At 36.7% G+C, this 19,963-nt stretch overlaps 1 protein-coding gene across 1 annotated transcript; it reads right to left on the bottom strand.

Annotated features, from left to right (window-relative positions):
- Positions 1-1,507: 1,507 nt before the first annotated feature.
- LOC131057393 (uncharacterized) lies at positions 1,508-18,983 on the bottom strand. The gene is made up of 2 exons (XM_057991563.2): positions 18,419-18,983; positions 1,508-2,375 (listed from the first exon to the last, which is right to left on the bottom strand). Exons 1-2 carry the CDS (start codon positions 18,788-18,790, stop codon positions 1,830-1,832), a joined length of 918 nt encoding a protein of 305 aa, XP_057847546.2. The 5' UTR covers positions 18,791-18,983; the 3' UTR covers positions 1,508-1,829.
- Between the last annotated feature and the right edge of the window lie 980 nt (positions 18,984-19,963).

The following is a 19,963-nucleotide window of genomic DNA, read 5'->3' as shown; positions in this document are numbered from 1 at the left end:
GAAATCATTCCTTCAATAAATAGTTTTCATGATTGTTCATTTCGGCATGGAGAGGAATTACAGAAACTAAAATAGAAAAGGAGTCCAAATTGAAAAAATTGGCTTTTTATTTTTGTGGAAGTTGTCCTGCACAATTGTATCCAAGGGGCACTACTTCAAGCATGGTGACGTCCAAGGTGGTTAAATATGTGAATTGAAGTGGAGTTGAGGTATCTAGGTCAGAAAAGGCCAAATCCAAACAAATGTCAGGATCAAGGCCGTTTGCACACAAACTGGTCACCGGTGATCATTGCATGCTTTATTAAGGCCAAAAAAAGTGAGTGCCATATAAGAGAGAAATTAGTACTTTTCATTACGGTTACCCATGCTAAACCTGGGAAGATGCATCATGCCAAAGATAGACATGCAACTAGTATACCACGAATTGTTATATGCTTCGATAGTGCTTTATTTAAGAAAAAAATAATAATAAACAGAAAACTTTATGGATAGACCAATCAATAAAATGTCCAAGTCTTTGTCCAAAAATTGACCAAAGGATATACGCATCATACTTATAAAATATAAGGGATTAGCAGATTAATTAATGTTTCTTTAAAACCAACATCCCCATCTTAGTTCATTTCTGTATCATTTTCTTAGGACCTTGTTACCCTCACTGTGTAGTAAATTCGGTCCTTTTATTTGGCTTAGCGAGTGACTTGAAATGACCAAAGTTGAATCCAAAAAACTCTCATTATTTAATTCAATTTCACAGAAAGAAAATACAAGGGCTGCATCAATACTACCGCTTTGATCCAGTAACTATTTTCAACTCATCCAAAAAACTAAATTAGAACTGTAAAAACAACTATCTTGATTTATCAATACAAGAAAACTGAATACATCATTTGACAAACACTTACTGATAACCAGGGTTACAAAGGAACCGTGTAGATGAATTGCAAATGGGTTCCATCAACAGGCATGCGTTGGTCCAACGACCATGATGCACTTCATCTGAGAGGCAACATGAGAAAATAACAAAAAATTTATGCACACATTCACTAAGTGCCTCACACCTCAACCAACAATCAAATATCAGAACCTTATGTCAATCCCTAGAAGAGTTCCATCAACACAGCTGCCTTGATCAAGTAAATTGTTGTCAACTTACCCAAAGTAACATAAGAGACGCAAGAAGTTGACCTTGATCTATCAGTACAAGAAAATTTGATCTGAAATCACCATAAACTTAACATCCAAAATCTTTTCACTGAAAAAAGGCAGAGAAATGCGCATGGTCTATGAATGCATCTGACTTAATCCAACAATGATTTTGAGCATGATAAATTGCCAATAATTGCCTAAAAGTTTAAACTTCAATTGACCATTAGAATTAGCAATTTGCTATATCGATAAGCTTTCTCACATAGATGATTTGAGAACAATAAAATAAAATAAATGAGGCAACGGGCGATGAATAGATTCCCCCAAATAATAAGAACAAAAAAAAGAAACAAGACCATAATTGGAAAAGTAAATGACATATATACAAGTTTTTCAAAAAAATAATGGATAAACATAGAATGTTCTCACTAATAAAGATCATGTTTTTCTTAGAATTTTGAAATGTTTGATTACTTGGTAGCTCTAAAAAATACCACTAATCCGGTGATTACTTCTTATGATAATAGTCCCATTCCCTATGGGTTCTATCGTAGTAGTAAAAAAAACTATCCTGTATTGGACTTGTGAACTTAAAGGTTTGCTTAAAAAACCTAGATGATAAGGTTCAAGGTATGGCGCCTGTAAATAAAATCATGCATTGAAAATACTAGGGTAATAAACTATAGATATTTACCCCAAAATCCCAAAAAGGGAAAAAATGCTACAAGCAACCTAAAGAATAACGGAACTTCCCTCCTCCTGATTTTTCTACTTAGTTTACTTTTTTTATTTTGCTTTTTAGTTCTAACTGGTCTCTCAATGCCACTATCCAAATCCTCCCAGCCGCCCAAGTTCAACCCACCTTGTACTCCAGCACTCATAGATTTGTCAGGATCTGCCCATGAGTATTTCTGCCTGGATTCTGGAGGTGTACTGCCACTTGTATCCAACTCTGGTTCATCGTATGTTGTTGATTGATCCCTGTTGGAAGACCTAGTGTCTGATTCATTCCAACCATTTCTATAAGATGCTGTCTTGCGCTTTCGTTTTGGTTTTGGTGGAGCTGGTGCCACACTTCCGAGAATCGCTCTCCAAGCCTGTTCAAATAAAGAGCCAACTGCTGACTGGGCAAGTGGAAAAAACAAGGCCATAATAATAGCCATGGGGTTTCCAAGCAGCCATGGAATCAGAACTGCTGGGAGAATCCAAGTCCATGATCTGAGAGCCTACATTGAAGATCCCAAAGGATTAGAATTGGATTAAAACAAACTGTTATTCAAGATAAATTTATAGCATAAGAAAAACTCTGCTTCACATATTTTTCTTATGAAACAATGTAAACAGCAATTTTCTAGAAAGCTAAAATAAGTAGAATGGCACTTCTTAGTCCCTCCCAATAGGGCGGGGACTAATGTTCTTGGATTATCAGTTTTGATATTATTTTTTGTTGAAATCTGTGCAACTTCCAAATATCGAAAATGACATCTAAAGTTTCTCAATTTAACAAATTTTAAAAACGGACTATTAGCCTTTTTTTCTTTCTGCTGGGATGGCTATGTTTTTTTCATTTCAGAAAAGATAAAAAAAACACATCCATTCAATAACATCATGCAAGATACATTATGAAGAATGTATACCCTAAGTTTCGCATGGCAATATTTTTACTGCTTTGTCAGGGAGACTGCAGCACCCAAATAGTTGATGTGGGGAACCCTGTTATGCTACACAACAGGTGTCTTTTTGCAAAGAGTTTGCAGGAGTAGCATGGTGGTTCCTTGATCCAACTGCAGAGTCTGAAAAATGCTTGAAATTTTGTCTTGTGCAGCTTGACAGGTTGCGACACCGACTCTAAATAACTATAACAAGCAATGTTACCATGCAGCTATTCAAAGTAGGAAGCAGAGAGGTGGTTGAATTTTACTTGTTCCATCTACCAAGTGGATCAATGTAGAAGCAGCCACATAAACAATTAATCAATATTGTAGGAAGGGAGAAGACATTTCTTGTAAATTTGTAGCGGCAATGGCAGAAATAAACATACCAGTATTTCTGTACACATTACTGTTAACTAGAGTTTTCTACGCAACTTCTTCAGGAATGTATTCATGCCATTTATCTTATGCCATTTCCATTTGTATGAAAAGGGATTTATTCATCCAGATCTAGGATTATGTTGGAAAGACGTGGGTGAGTGTGTAATAGAGGGTGGAGTGGGACAGTAGTATAGAGCAGGTCCTCAGGCACCTGATTATTTCTTGCAAAGTGCACTGGATTGAATTTGTTCATCAGGCAGGGCAGAATGTAGTTCCATTCAGCGCAGTTAGGTGTGCTATAAGCCACAGAGTCTGGTAGCCCATGCCTTTGTTGCATTCAACAGCTACTGGCAGAACTATATGCAGCAGGGGGGTTCTGTTATTTCAAATCTGCAGCATTTATTACAGCAAATAATCCAAAGTCTATTTCTTAATAAGAATGTAAGGTTGTTTTAAATGCTAATTTACATTGGTTGTGCTGCTTATAGAGTTTTATTAGTCATTCAAGGTGAGCCAATTTGTAATGTCCCCTATTAGTGAATGCCCTAATTTAGCCCTAAATCTCAATTTCCAAATAAATAAGCTGGGTTAGAAATACCTTTCACCTGATCGAAGTCCTGTAAAACAGATTAGAAACCATTTACAACAATAATTCAATAAGCAGACTATCTTAATTAAGCATCATTACCTTCATAGAAGAAATATCAAAATAATCATAAGGTATTTTAAATATGTTTGGAAAGCTCAACCATAGGAGAGCATAGGATAAGGTGGCTTCGATAGGGTGTCTTGGATCCTCTACCCTAGGCCCAAGAGTGGATATACCAACCCTCTTGGCCTTATGTGGCCCGTGCCATCCATATGAGGTGGTGTACCCAGTGAGGTGTCCACATCCCGTTCCCCTCATCTTACCATCATTTCCCACTCCTTATGATTGGACTTCTTGTGTTGATTCACCATGATAGAGGGATGAGGTTATAACAGGGTGCCCTGGAAGCCCATCTCTTCTAAGCCCAAAGGCAGTACCCTCTGTGCCCCCTTGGCCTCATGGGACCATCTGGTCACCACCATGAGGTGGTGTACCTAGAAGAATACCCCATCACCATACCCCTCTTGCAATCCCTCATTTACTCTACCATGGCTGACTTCAATAAACATTCAGAACATATAAAGGATTTCAGTATTATGCATATATTTTACATGTAATAAATAAACTACAATAAATCATTTGTCAGATACAATTAATATTCACTGTGATGTATATGCAGTTATAAATAGCAGTGCATTTTTAATCATTTGTTTATATATATATAAACTGTCTGTGTATTCAACTTTTCATAAAACGCCAAGTCTAATTCTTCAATGTTTCTTCCTTGGGCGTTGAAGTGGCTATTTGTATCCCTCCATCGGTGACAGGAAGTCATGTATCGTTCCTGCGGTTGCACTGCTAGAGGGAGGCACGATTCTTCGTTGTTTAACCCCTGGCCCTTTCATAACCAAATGCTCATCTTTGGAGTTGCCTTATTTATATGTTAACCAATCTGCTTAGTAATAATACGTTTAGCCAATCTTTTTCACTAATTGTGTGCTTACTGCCATGCAGGAGAGGAAGCGATTAAAGTCTTATACTCCTCAACCGTGAACGTTATCATCCTCTATAGCCAATTGATCCTTTGTATTGCTATGGTTTGATTTATTTGTTTTCTATTTTTCTCCTTGCTTGAAAACAGTTAAGGATTGTTAATAGACAGGGCATGACACATTTTTGTATAAAACCGCTGTTTCTTTAAGATGGCAGGATGGGAACAGGCCAATTTTAGGGATGGCAGGGGTCACGGGGGGGCAGTTACAAAACTACTTAAAATAATATAAAAGCAGCTGAGATTTTAAAAAGTAAATATAATGTATTGAATTTACAATGACACCATGTTTAACATTATCTTTTTTCAATTATTTTTAAGCACCAATTGTAGCAGGCTATCCAATCTTGAAAAAAATAGTTATCCCCTCGAAATCCCCAAGTCCTCAAGTTAAGGACACTACCCAGACCCAGGGACACATCTCTTTAAAACGGTGTGTAGAACCCATGAAGACTTAATTTGTAGTGGTGTTAAATGCTTCATATGCCCAGAAATCAATTTAACAAATTTCTTTTCGAGTTAAAATTATGATTTCTTATTAGAAATGAAAATTCCAATATTGTAGCTATAAATTTTTTCCAACCATAGTCTAACTCTTCTACAATTTCTGATTATCTTTTTATAAAAATATTTATGCACCCATGATGATAAAGCATTCATCACTACAACCAATATATGCAAGTAAATATAGCTTCTAATTTTTACTGCCTTAGGTTTTCCATATGAGATGCACGTAACTTTGTAGGATTTATTCATAAACAGTGAAGTAGGTCTTTTCCTAGACTTGCACTAGTGTATAAGATTCCTCTGGCTGGATTTGTGTTTCTCAAGTGAGATAAATTGATTGTAGCTTTTCTCAGAGCCTGCCTTTCTACCTGGTTTGACCTTCTAACAAATGTTGGGAGCAAAGAAGGCTTTGCCAAAAGTGACAATTATAAAGAATGGGAGCCAATGGAGCCTTCTACTCAATTTATATTAGAAGATATGTACATTCTTGGCGAGTTGGCTAATTCAAAAGGATATTGATGTAAAGTTATGGGTTTACCTTAGCTGCATTGAAATATTGGAGCCATATCATCCTCAATGACAGAAGCTTCAGAACTTGATATCTTTGATTCCTTCCCAAGGAAAATGAACAATGATCCCTCTAGAAATAAATTCGAGTTTCACCAACATATAATTTTGTAACTAACAATGCATATGAACAGATGTTACCCCAAGGCATGGCATGACCTATACCATAGTTGAAAAACTCGGACTCGGCAATGACTCGGCAAACACAAAAAAATTTTAAAACTCAGGAAAAAACTCGGCAATAACTCGGTAACTTTATCTAACATTTGAAAATACAGTCATATAATCATATTACATTTTAACTAGTTATTCGTTCATATAATCATATTACATTTTAACTAGTTATTCATTCATATAATCATATTACATTTTTATTTGCGCTCAAAAACCAGATGAAAACCTTGGCGCATCCTGTCTCATGGCCAAAAAATAGAAGTTGAGAATCAAATTTGTAATTCCTGGCGAGTTTTTCTCAAGAAATAGGGTTTAACCCACGAGATTTCGCGAGTATTTCCTCAAAAACGCTGCGTGTTTTTACAGAAACTCGGAGCCAAGTTTAATGGCGAGTGACTCGACTAGGGTTTTGACCCGCGAGTACTCGCGAGTTTTTGAAAAACCCGCAGAGTTTTTCATCTATGACCTATACATACAATGCCCACCTTATATTTTTGCAGCCCATCATTCCCACCCGCAGTTCTAGCGTCCATGGTTTGTTGAATACCTCCTTGTCTAGGCTTATGTTGGATCTCTTCACAAAATATTTTTCCCATTTAACCTTCAGATCTACAGTTGGAATCATTGGAAATGCAATTTACTTAAAAATTGACAGAATCAATCTAATGCAGTAAACTACTGGTGAAATAAAAGAAATTAAACAAACGAAAAGAATCACCAACCACAACCTATGGCTAATTCATCCTACTAACTGCACCACAAAACCAGGTAAATGCATACCCACTGTAGACCTCTTGCTATCCACATCATAGTTTGCATACATAGACTTGGCACACCAAAACTTTTGCGAATCAGAAAAACTCAGCAACTCAGGGGGGAAAAAGGATTTTTTCAGTCTACAATCACATTTTCTCAGTGTTCCACCAGCATTGGGGATGGGGGGATAGGGGGACGGGTTTCTGGGACGGGGGACTAAGTTTGGGGAAGGCGAGGGGACGGCGACAGGGGGGTGGCGGGGTGGTGCTGCTGATATAGTTATACATATACATATAGTACTTGAAAAACTAGTTTTGAAAAGATGTATGACAGTATAATAGTATAAGAATTACATTTCAAATGAAACTATAGGATATTTGAAATACTAAATCTAAATACCAATATTTCTTCAATGCTCATTATGTTGTTATATGGAGCCTAATCAGACTCGGAGGTTAAATTTTCCCTACTTCCATCAATGTGGTTTCCCCCTATATTTCTCGACGGGGGCCAAGTTGGGGTCAAGGGGCAGCATGTCCAATTAGGGTTACCCCTTAACCCCCAAAAAAGTCAATTTTTTTAATTTTTAAAAAAATTTAATTTTAAACATTGCATATACGTGGATGCGATGGGAGACATCTAGGTGTCTCCCTGTCCCTCAAGAGACCTTTGCATGTCTCTCGAAGGACGGGGAGACACGGAGACACAGAGACATCTCCCCATCTCCGACGGCGCTTGGGTGGCAGTGGCGAGACGGCAGGGGACGTCGCGTCTCCGTTCCCTCGTCCCGTAGATGTCCCTGTCTCCGAGACGCGACCAAAAAGGGGGGGGCGTGTCCCCGTGGAACACTGCGATTTTCTAGTCTATAGTCGTGTTTTAAGGCATGTTTTTCAGTACACAGTCGTTTTAGGGTTTTTTTCAATGTATATTGTATAGTGACCCTTTTCAGTCTACAAACATATTTTAGGGCATGTTTTCAGTATACCAACGTTTTTTGGGAATGCTTTTTAGTTTACAATCATATTTTCAGTTTACAATTACATTTTCCAGTCCACATTCAACTTTTATGATATCTTTTTTGATATACAAGCATTTTTAGCGCACATATTTTTCAATATATGATCACATTTTAGAGCATAAAACTCGCAAAAACCTGTGACCTAGCCAAATTGCAAGTAGCCTACAAGTTACTTGTCTTGGAAAAATCTTGCAAGTACTCGGTGATCTTGTGAACTATGATCCATTTATCCAACCCAATCTACAACTTCAAGTCACTATATATACACTGTCCTACACAAAGTCGATCTCCATCAGTAAGAAACTCATATGTATGTAAAATACCTAAAGAACTTTGTACTGTAGTGTCCAATGTGAATATACCTTTCAAGGACTCCCACTACTTGGGAAATGTCTAGTTTGGTGCCGACCATAGTATCCAAAAGTCCACCAATAGCACTCACATAAAGGATGTGATTCATCTTCTCCATACCATCCAGTGTTGAAGAACACGTACTAATCTAAAAACCTACAATCTAAAGTTTACTAACACAAAACAAAACATACTTGCTCCTGAAAAAATTATGCTCACCCTCTCTCCCCTAATCTGCATGCCAAGAAAAAACTGAAGTCTCCCAAATTCTCCATATCACATAGAGGGCAAAGATTAAAAAGTCTAAGTCGTTCTTCCTATTACTTAAAAACAATGAAGTGCAATGATAGTAAATGATCAACAACTCCACACAAACCTCAACTCCAAACATAAAACCAAACTTCGGGATAAAATACAAACCATAGAGGGAAAAACCAACGACCATACCATGTCCTTCTACCAACAGCTCCAAGTGCTCTACTTCTGATAAGTAGATTTTGCAAATCCCAAATAGAGAAGTCATCAAAACATTGAACTATTGAACCCCAAGGTCAAACACAACAACAAACTAAAATGATGTGAGCTTCTCAACTAAAAGACAAGCAAACTAACAACCATTCTTACAACCTATGAATATGCCCAAAGTTGCTAATCATCCCATGTACTTAAAAGCATGTCCTCGAGACTGACTTATGCATATACAGAGACAAAGGAAAATGAAATCATGCCACGTACTCAAACTAGTCCTTAGAACTAATATCCATAGCTCAAGACTCGTTTGCATGAGAACCAAGCACAAAACAAAATGAATCTAAAATATCAAGTGAGCAATATCTATTGCTCTCCACTGTGTGGACTAAACATGGGGTATGAGATTGTTCCTCCTGAGATACCCCAAGTCACACCAACCCTCTATGAACAATCTCGATTCTCTTCAATGGGTCCATGGTGAACTCATGACTAGCTCTACGTGTAGGCCCATCAACCTTTTTGCTTAAACCTCATCAAAAGAGTCACTGTTACAATACTTAATCTCCAAAAATTATAGAGATCTCCAGCCTCACCCCAATCTGACTAGTTAAAAACAAGTGCTCAACCAATCATCTCATGCTAAACTCCAACTACAAAACCACAAGATCACAGAGTATCCAAGCAAAATGATCATTGCCATCAACTAGTAGATTGTCACAAATCACCATCAAAGTTTCCACTGCAAAATCTAGGAAATCATCATGATGTCATGATTTTTGTCTCCTCAATTGAAGATCATTTGTCTCCAACTAACAAATCATAACCAACAACTCAACCAAGAAGTCCAAATGCATTAAGTTCTCCATGGCAACAATCTATGCACATCCTCAAAACATTAAGATAATATTTCTACAAATGAAACAAAGAATTGTCAAAAGCTCTCACTACTCATATGAAGAACCAAGAGCTTCTCATGTCACCAACATCCATCGAACAAAACCATCCATCACAAAACTGATAGATCCACATCACCACCAAAGCTCCCACTGATAGTGATCTAAAGCTACCTATGGCATCATGTTAAACATCTCCTAAAATTTTGAAGAACGCACATGGCATTAACACAATCAAAGAACTCAACATTAGTACCAAGACCTCCAAAAAAGAAAAGTAAAACTACAATCTCTAAATCAAGATGACAAATAGACACCATTGCATATGTTCATGCACAACACTCCCAAAGCAAAATGATCTGAAGCGTCTCAGGACAACATAGTCAACTACTATAAGTCTATATCAATAGCAAAAGGTTCTCATAGTATCACTCCTGGTTCCATTCATCATCCCATCTCTTTACAATCCAACATGCCAATGCACCATGATGACCAAAACGCCAACAAACCAAAATCTACAACTCCATGGCATCTAAAAAGCCCAAGGAAAACCCTACTGCACACACACAACACCATCAAGACTACATATGTAGTCCTGAATTTTCCATATAACATGTAGGTACAAGCAGAAGAGCCACAAAAATAGTATATGTGACCTCCAAAGATGACAAAAAGAATGGTCAGAGTTCCAACTATAACCAAAGAAAATTGCAAAACCCCAAATCTCAAACTAGTGCAACATGGATCCACCAAAACAGTGTCAAACTAAAGACAAGTAGACTCAACCCCATCAACAACAAAACAGGGAAATGTAGATTTTCCACAGCGCAAACATCAGACCACAAACATCCATATCCAAAATGCTAAAATTCCACAACATGGAACAACTGTGATTCAAGAACCTTAAAAAACACAGAAAGTTACAACAAGCCTCCTCTTACCATGCACAAAAGATGCATATAGATCTGCAACATGTCTCACTCCAAACCCTTGGGAATTACACACTGAACATTATTCTTCCATAAATTACAAAACACAAATTTCAATTAAGTGTAAAACCTAGAAAACCATACATGCAAATCTAAATCTGTTAACATAATTGAAACATCCATGTCTCAAATGACAAAAAAATCACAAATCTGCAAAATTACATTTTTAAACAAAAAAATCTGCAAAAGTCCACATCTATGAAAGCCAAATATATTATGTGTAGCAGCAAGTCACACAACCCCATGCAAACCTGAATTTGTTACACCTAGAATACCACAAATCTAAAACCTCTAGATTTGTAATTCAAACAACAAAATACCACAGTTTTACATCATGCACATACACGCAAATCCAAATTTCAATGAATTTTTAACATGCAATGATATGCAACTGATATGTCCACCTATACAAGTCCGTAACAACATAGATCTACAACATGCACATTTATGGAGCCCAAAGACCATCCATGCAACCATAGGGGCTAACCATCTAGTGCTTTCTCACGTAACAAAGAACTAAAACCAAGGACGCAATGTAAGCACTCCAAACCTCATAAGACTAGAGAGTATGCCCACTGCCAAATAGGAGGTCCAAGTCAAAAATACATGACCAACTTCAAGATCTACCTTCTCCATCCTACAAGTGCTTCACATGATTTGTTTTCTTGAAAAAGTAAAAACAAATCAACTACAAAACTCCCACATGAACAAGTCTTAAAACTACAAGGAAAGCAAACCCTCTCACAACCAAACCCATGGCTTTGATACCAAATGATGGAAAAATATGCCCATGAACCATTAGCAACTAAACTCAAGACAAGGCTTAGAGACTAAACATGCAAATATTCTCCACATCGACCCTATGAGAAGAGATATACATGCATCTGATCTAAGAAAATTTCAACAAAATTCCAACATATAAAACAACACTTACAAAAGGACAAAAATGAGAGAAGAAAAAGAAACCACAAACAAGAGTGACATAGATATTCCTTTGGGAAAACTCTTTCAAAAACACACCTAGTGTATTATTCAGCAATACTGCAATAGAAGCAGCTATCATATGTTTATAGAACTGCTATACACTATCAGGAGAAAGAAGAGATCAACGATCTTCAACAATGGAGAAAATCTAGCAACAAAACCTGGCAAGAGACAATGCATAATGTCTCCATCTCAAATCCTCAATATACACCTAAAAAGGACTAGAAAACTAACAAAAGACAATACCGTGGGCCTAAAAAAGGTCCCAAAGTGCCATGGTAAAAATTATCACAACCCACTTGATGTGTTTTTTATGACACCTTAAACACAAAATAAAAAACTACGTATTCTATCCTCTCTTGAACAAGGAAACCTTGAATGCTAAATTTCGTGATCAAACAAGGCAACCCCAAGGTTTCTTTAGTCAAGTCTTGACGTGCAAATTGGATAGTCTCAATAAAATGATGTGATATGTTGGTATCACAAAGGGACTTACCCTTTTGAATCATAGATGGAACTTCCTCCTATACTTACTCAAACTCAAACAAAGATCAAAGGGGAAAGGTTTTAGAGAATCTATGCTAATCCTAACGACAATGATAATAATGGAAAATGCTTGGATGGACGAACTCCTCATGGAACTACTTTCTACTTGACTATTTATAGCTCACAACACCATAGAAAGAGTGCAATCTTCTAAGGTAGTGAAATATTTTCATATTGCAAACATTCACTCAAATACCTTGTCGGCACAATCCAAATTAAACATTCACAATCGAACTATTACCAATATGAGGTTCAAACTAATCATGCAAAGCAACTTGCAATCAACAAATCACCAATGGTATGGACCAAGGAATCTATCAAATATCTTTGTGTTGTGTTTCTACATTTTGATATATATCTTGAGAAGTAACAAGAAACCATGCAAAATGTAGAAACACAACACAAAGATCCACCATAGCTTTAATGAAAGATATGTATCGATTTCAACAAGTCTTGGCAACAATCTCTAGCTTCCTCCTCCTCTACTTACTATTACTCCTACTTTTTTAATTAGCTTTTCTATCTACCTTTACAAATGAAAAGGCCAAGCCTTTTATAGACCTTGAATTACAATTCAAGGGCCAAGATTGATTTGAAATCAATGACCAAGATAATTCAAGACAAAAGCTAATTAGGGTTAGTTACAACTAACACCTCATTGACCAATAATATAATTGCAACATTTTGGACACATGTCCTTCTCTTGAATTTTCCTTCTTTGTGATGCATTTCCATCCTCAACTCCAAAATCTTGACTTACTTCCTTAACGCCCTTTGATCTTGAAATTCTTTGCCTTGGACTTGGATTTCCTAATGTAATTCAATCCTTCATGTTGCAATGTCTTGATCTTTATCCTTTGGAATCTTTCTTTTGTGATCCTCTTCATGTTGTAGTGTCTTCCATGTGGTTTTCCTCCTTTGCATTGTTGTGAAGTCCTTCTTTTGATCTTGAGCGTTGAACAATCCTATTAATGAGTTCTTTCCTTTGAGAATCTTCCTTGAATGTCTCGATGTCCTTGTAGGACTTTCATTGTGTAGAGCAATCCCACATGTTGTAGTTGCATGACTTAATCCTCACAATCAATATTCTTGAATGATGAAGTGTAGGTCTTGATGTTGGAAGTCCTCCAACGAGCTGGTCTTTTCCTTCATCCACATTATTCAATTACTTGAACTTTGATTTCTCCTTATCATTTTGCCCCTTCTAATCCACATTTATCATTTTCAAATTCAATTTCCTTATCATGGATAAAATCCTACTTTCATCTTTCATTCTTCTCTCAACCTTGGCAATTTCTTCATTTTCTTGACAACATTTTTCTACCTTGTCAAGCAAAATTTCCTCATGACTCCTCGCTCTTTTTGTCATCTTATAAAATTTCTAAACTTGAAGACCTCATTCATTGATTTTGGACTTGGACTTCCTAACTGGACCATACCTTCCCCTAACTTGACCAACCTATCTCAAGGGTTTGATCAATGTTTTCTCCCGGACTGACAAGACATTGAAACCATCCTAAGGGCTAGGAGACAAAAACTACTTCCAAGCTAACTAAAACTAAGCAAAACCAACTAAAAAAAAATTGGGGATCCCCATTTGCAACGGGGCGATGTGTGAAAACATCACAACACCACTACAAGAGAGTGCAAAATAGAATGTAACTCTTTGCACAAACATCTTTGACTTCCACTAATCAAGTAGGCATATGTAACTCCCACACACTCCCCATGAAGCAACAATTACATCTTACACCCACTTATAATGGAAGATGCTCCAAATCCACTGTCACCTCCTAATCCATGTGTCACTACAATCATATTTCTAAGTCCCCAAAAAATAATAAAATAATCAGAAATCTCCACCCTCACATGAGTGTCCCACTTTACCCACTTTGTGAACTTTGGAGATGCATACTAATTAATTTATCTACAAACAATTAAACTTTAGGATATGCAAGGTTAATAGCAAACCTGATCCTAACAAATTCCTCCTATTCAGAAAGTGTTATATGGTGTGATGTTATGTAGCAATTCAAAAAAAGCATTGTCATGTGATAAGGCTTTGTCATGGTGATGAATATTTCTGTAAGCATTTGTCACTATCTAAAATATTAATCATAGAACTGATTAGTGACAATATGTGCCCCCTCCAACTGGGGGCATACATCATGTGCATGAAATTTGAGAGGAAAAACAATACACAAAAGTGTAATCTAAAGATAAACATGTAAGAATATGAATTATGTAACAAATGTCATACATGCATATGAATCATGTAAAGTAGATGTCAAAAATGCATCATGTAATAATCAAGTAGGGAAGTATCAAATGATAAGCATGAAGATCATTTAGGTTGGAGATGGGCATAAAGAAAGGTCACCTCCAATACGGTCAAATGAGAAGTGACAATATGGCCCTGAATGGCCAAAAATACCCATGTATGTACACAAGTCACTGGAAAATGCATATGCCCCCAATTTGGCTCCAAGAACATTAGCACACAATGGTCAACATAAACCAATAGGTCCCTAGTGGTATCATAAATCTAGGAATATAATCTCAAGGTCAAATGGGAGAAGGCATGATGCCCCTACCAATGTAAAAGGAGAAGTAATGATATCAAAGGAAACAATGGGTAAGACAAGTTGCCCCCTAATCTAAAGAGGTAGTTCTATTAGCAAGATAAGGCAATGAAAGCACAAACAAAATGGAGAAGGCATGATGCCCCCCATGTAAAGACATGCCAATGGAATCCCACTGTGAAATGAGGAGGGCATAGTGCTTCCCAATCTAGTAGGATAACTCTAGGAGTGTGATATAGTGATGTAGGCTCATAATAAGTGATATAAGCATGTGATCCAAATATGGTAAATGTGCAAACATGAGGAATATAGGCATAAATTTTCATTACAGGTAGGAAGTAGTCAAGGCAACATGAAAAACTAAAGTGGGAAGGCACTAGACATAAAAAAAATTAGTAAATAAGAATAATGATGCAACATGTAAAATGGAACATGATAGAATAAGGGACCAAAGAGCTATAAATGGATCAAACGCAAGGGTAAAGCAATACAAGTGAGGATATAGAAATAAAGATGTAACCAAGCATAGGAGAAAATGTATCGAGCAAGGAAATGGGGAAAAAGCACATGCCCCCAAGTTGGGGAAGGTAAGTAGGTAACCAAATATAGAAGGTGAAGCATGTGACATCCAATAAACAAGGCATAATCAAAGCCCAAGGTGTAAAAGAAATACGGAAGAAGCAAACAGAAATCTAAACTATAGGTATGTATGCTATAATGATGCTCATGTATCATTGAACAAACTTTGGACACTATCTTTTCCTCAAAAAGTCATCATTATTGTCTTCATCTGCATTTGCCTCTTATTCTTCTTTGATCGAATTTTCTATTAAATTACATGTCTACTTTATCATCCTTTGCGCTAGGCAGAAACACATGATCCATTGGTATCAATAGGAAAGTTCTTAACCACACTTCTTGCTTCTTCGGTTGTATTGTGGTGGAATGGTTGGTATTTGACACACCACAACTTCTTACTTTGGTACCCAGGCAGTTATTTTCACTTTTGCTTCTACTTTTGTTGCTTTCTTTTTTCATTTCTTTTTTTTTGGCGGAGTCAATATTTTTTTTTGGTATGACTCTCAAATTGATGCTCTTTGTTGTTTGGACAATAGACTTGTCATTTCAACCTTTTTGAATTCTTTCTAACTCATCCAAGCATATTTTTTATAAATCATGTATGATATTATTCCTCTTATAGGGCAGACCCTTCGGTGTCTTCACAAATGTGTCTAGCGTGGGTAATGGCTTGTATTGACCCCTTTAAACCTTTACCACTTTTCCTTCAAGTACAAATTTAAGTCATTGATGCAAAACTAGAGGTTTAGCTTTGCATTGTTCAATCCATGGTCATCCAAGTAAAACACCAAAACTATTGAAGGATAATATAACATGGCATAAAACCAATAGTTCTTTAGGTCCAGCTCTTGATTGCAAGATATTGCATCCCAATGTCTTTTTCAACATTCCATTGGTAACCTTCGATGAAATCTAGGAATGTGTATACTGTTGATGTCTAATATGGCAAGTGAATAAAATCTATGCAGTGCAAATACTATATTGGTACGATGGGTCAATAAGAAATTGAGTAAATGATCTGGATTTTAAACCACCGGATATGTCTAATGGACCATAATAATTGCTTTGTAGGATCTCCTCATCTGAAAATATAGTCAATGGAGAAATGGTAAGAGAGGAAGATGTAGCATTATTTTCAATAGCCCCCACAAAAGCATGTTCATGTGATATATTCTCATTTCCAACATTATCATCTACATCATCCACATTACCAATAGTATGTACCTCCACATTATTTGTATGATTTGGAAAAGGGTTTGTGTATATTTTCAGTTGACTATTTGCATGCAGCCAAAGGATCTCCACTGCCGTTGACACCTTCAACTTTGATCAAATTGTTATCTATAAGGTTTGTACCTTGTGTTTAAGATCCATGCATTGTCAAAATGCGGTGACCTTTAACTCTATGGAAGTTACAAAATGCTTGTTCACTATGTGTCCTAGGAGGTGGTTTGTTGGGATCCAATGGATGAACAAAAGGAAAAGTGATCAAATTAGTACTCAATGAGCTTTGAAGAGCATACAACGATTTTTGTAATTTAGTAAACTTCCTAGGAGCATTTCATTTAAATGAAGGGAAGGTGCAAGCATTACCAACTTGATGAATAGTTATTGACTTTTTATACTATGAAGGCTATGATGAAGTATTTTGACTTGATGATCCGTACTTGAAAACATTTATTACTTACAACTTAGATTCCAATGCTTTCAAAGAAGCAAAGCAATTGAGGTGTACGCTCAGTAATTGGCTTAATTAGTCCCTTAATAAAGATGTTTTGAAATTCAAGATCATGTAAGGAAACAACATTTTAGAACACAAGGACTAGAATCCTATGATGTAATCATTGATGCGCTCACTGGATCCTCTGAAACACTCAGATGGATAAAAAATGGTAACTCTAAGGCCCATATTGACTTAAATTGTTTCAAGAAAACCTTTATCAGATCATCAATTGTATAGAAAGACCCATGAGGCAACAAAAAGAAGTATGCTATAGAATAATCCTTAAGGATCCTTGGAAATAGCTTAGCTGATAGCTTATCCTCATATAGAAAATCCACACATGCTGCTGTGAATGATCTAAAATGTGTATTAGGGTCTCCCTTGCCATCATACAATGAAATTGTGGTGCCACAAAGCCCATAGGTAGTGGATGTGTAATAATCTAATAAGATAATGGTGTACGTTTAGCATCTTTGACTTCATCACTATCCTGCCCATTAGGTATTGCATCCACTCTCTTTTACATTTGATCTATCTTATACATTAGGGAATCTAAGGTAGAGAATGGGAGGATAACAAGTGAAGGTTGAGAGCCGCTATGGCATGTATAGCAGTGGGTGTAAGAGGTGTGAGGTATGGAAGTGCTGATGAGTTGTGAAAGAGACATGGAGGGAGTCGTGTAATTAAGGGAATGCATGGGCATAGATGGGGAGAATAGGGTGAAGGGCAGACATGGTAGAAAAGTGAGTGGAGAAAGTAGGTATAGCACAAGATAGAGAGGTGGAGGATAAGGTGGGTGGAGTAGTGATAAATGAGATAGGAATAAAGGTATAGTACATCATATGGGAAGCAGGAATCTCAGGAGGGTTGAAGTTAGGAGGTAGACCATTAGGAGGAGGGAAGGCAAAGAAGAAATAAACACTACTTGGTGGGATAGTAGGAGTATCTGAATAGGGTTAGCAATATGAGGATGAACAATGATAATGGAAGGAAGAGAGGTAGATGTAGCAAGCAAAGAATTAGATGTTCATGTAACACCCTTAACACTAACGGCTTGCAAGACCTCTATACAATATAGTTTATTAATTACTAAAAATTCAAGCTTGCTATGAAACCTCAGATACGATTAACAAAGTAATTTATTGCATAACATCTGCATTAGCTAATTTGGATCACATTCAGACTGACCCTTTTCCCCCATCCTAAGACACAAACAAACACATACAAAATGCATATACAAATTCAAATGTTTATACACAAGACATTATATACAGTTATACACAAAGACATATTCACACATTTGTATAAAGAAACATACAGAATTGCATTAGTACACACACAAGCAACATATAGACGAAGAAGTAAATATATAGAGACACACACAGAACTGCACGCACGCACGCAATACAAGAATCAAATAGAAGAAGAAAAATTCCTCTGGGTGTTTGTAAAATACCTGTTGTACAGAAGTGCTACCCCATTTAAGTTGAGAACTGTCCTCGTAGTCATCATAATCATCCCTGTCATATTCTTCAGACCACCAGGGATTACTATCATCAAATGCATCATCCTCAGCAATCCTGCTCTTGAATTTGGCCCCTCCAAAGCTTTCTGAATCAGAATCCCAATACCCAAATTCTCTTTTGTCTCTTGAACTGTTCCACTTGTATGAAAGTCTGTTTGTTAGTCTAACATTAGATCTGCCCACCAAAAGTGCTGTTTTGTAATTGTGAATAAGTGAATTAGGAATATATGGGCAGAACACAGTGCATTTTCCACAAGTGTGGACAAGTCCCGAGAATGGTGGAGGAATGGGACTCAAGTTCATCCTAGTTCACTAATTCATGCTTCCGTCGATGGCATGGCATTAACCATTTATGTATGGTTTCAAAACCCAAATACAACAGAGAATTCAGTTCTTTTGGGGGGAGGATATTAGTTGAAGTGTGGGTTGAACGCTGAACACGATACCCAGAAAAAGATAAGGTGAGTGCGGTCCTTGTTCATGGTATTGTTTTGTTACTCGGGGAATAAACTACCGTATACATACATAATTTAAACTAGCAATTGCATCTTGGTGTGCAATGGGCACGTCGAAATAGTTCAATTAGACCTTTTTTTGTCTACTTTTTGTATACATTTGTGCAATACATGAAGTGAATTGATTGATTCAATATAAAAAAAAAATATGAGGTCAATTGGTAGGCCATATAGAAAATGATGTTGTTTGTGCAACAAAGGTCTCAATGGAGAAGTGATAGCTATAAATAAACTATGCATCCACTTATAAGGATACAGACATGATTGAAATTAACCCTCTAAATCAAGAAGATATTTAGGCTCTATTACCAACAGGCTCATGTTATATTTCCAAAACGGGGAGAGGGAGATATAGCCATAGAAAGAGTTAGAGAGAGGGGGGAGAGTGAGTGGGAGAGGTCGGAAGATAAAGATAATGAGGAAGATAGAAGTATAAGTGGACATGGAGAGAAGGAGAGGGGGAGGTAAAGAGAGAGAGAGGAGAGAGGGATATACAAAGATAGAAATAGGAAGTGATAAAGAGAGGTAGAGAGAGACGAAGAATTAATGAGATAAAAATAGATGGAAGAAGAAATATGGAGAGATAGAGATAGAAAGGCAAAGAGATCTAGATATAGTGTTATAGGAATATGGGGAGAGACGAATACAAAGGAAGAGATGAAGATTGGGTAGGAGAGGCTAAGGGAGAAAAATTGATATCTAGAGATAGAAAGAGATGGTAAAGATAGAGACAGATAGAGAGATAGAGAGAAATGGATAGAGAGGAAGAAAGATATATAGAGAGATATAGATGGCGAGATAAAGTGAAAGAGAGATAGATATAAGAAGATATATATATATATATATATATATATATATATATATATATATATATATATATATAGAGAGAGAGAGAGAGAGAGAGAGCTATATGGCAAGAGAAAGGGAGAGCGGCGTAGAGATAGAAATATCAATAGGGGGA

The sequence above is a fragment of the Cryptomeria japonica genome, chromosome 5 (genome assembly GCF_030272615.1).
Source record: "Cryptomeria japonica chromosome 5, Sugi_1.0, whole genome shotgun sequence".
In the NCBI taxonomy this organism is placed as follows: Eukaryota; Viridiplantae; Streptophyta; class Pinopsida; order Cupressales; family Cupressaceae; genus Cryptomeria; species Cryptomeria japonica.
This window is presented reverse-complemented; position numbering and strand designations above follow the sequence as displayed.

Excerpts from the sequence above, each read along its gene's own strand:
- LOC131057393 (XM_057991563.2), bottom strand. The coding sequence starts at position 18,790 with ATGAACTTGAGTCCCATTCCTCCACCATTCTCGGGACTTGTCCACACT. Across the intron at positions 2,376-18,418 it reads GTAGCACTTCTGTACAACAG|GCTCTCAGATCATGGACTTG; the intron begins GTATTTTACAAA and ends TCTTCAATGTAG.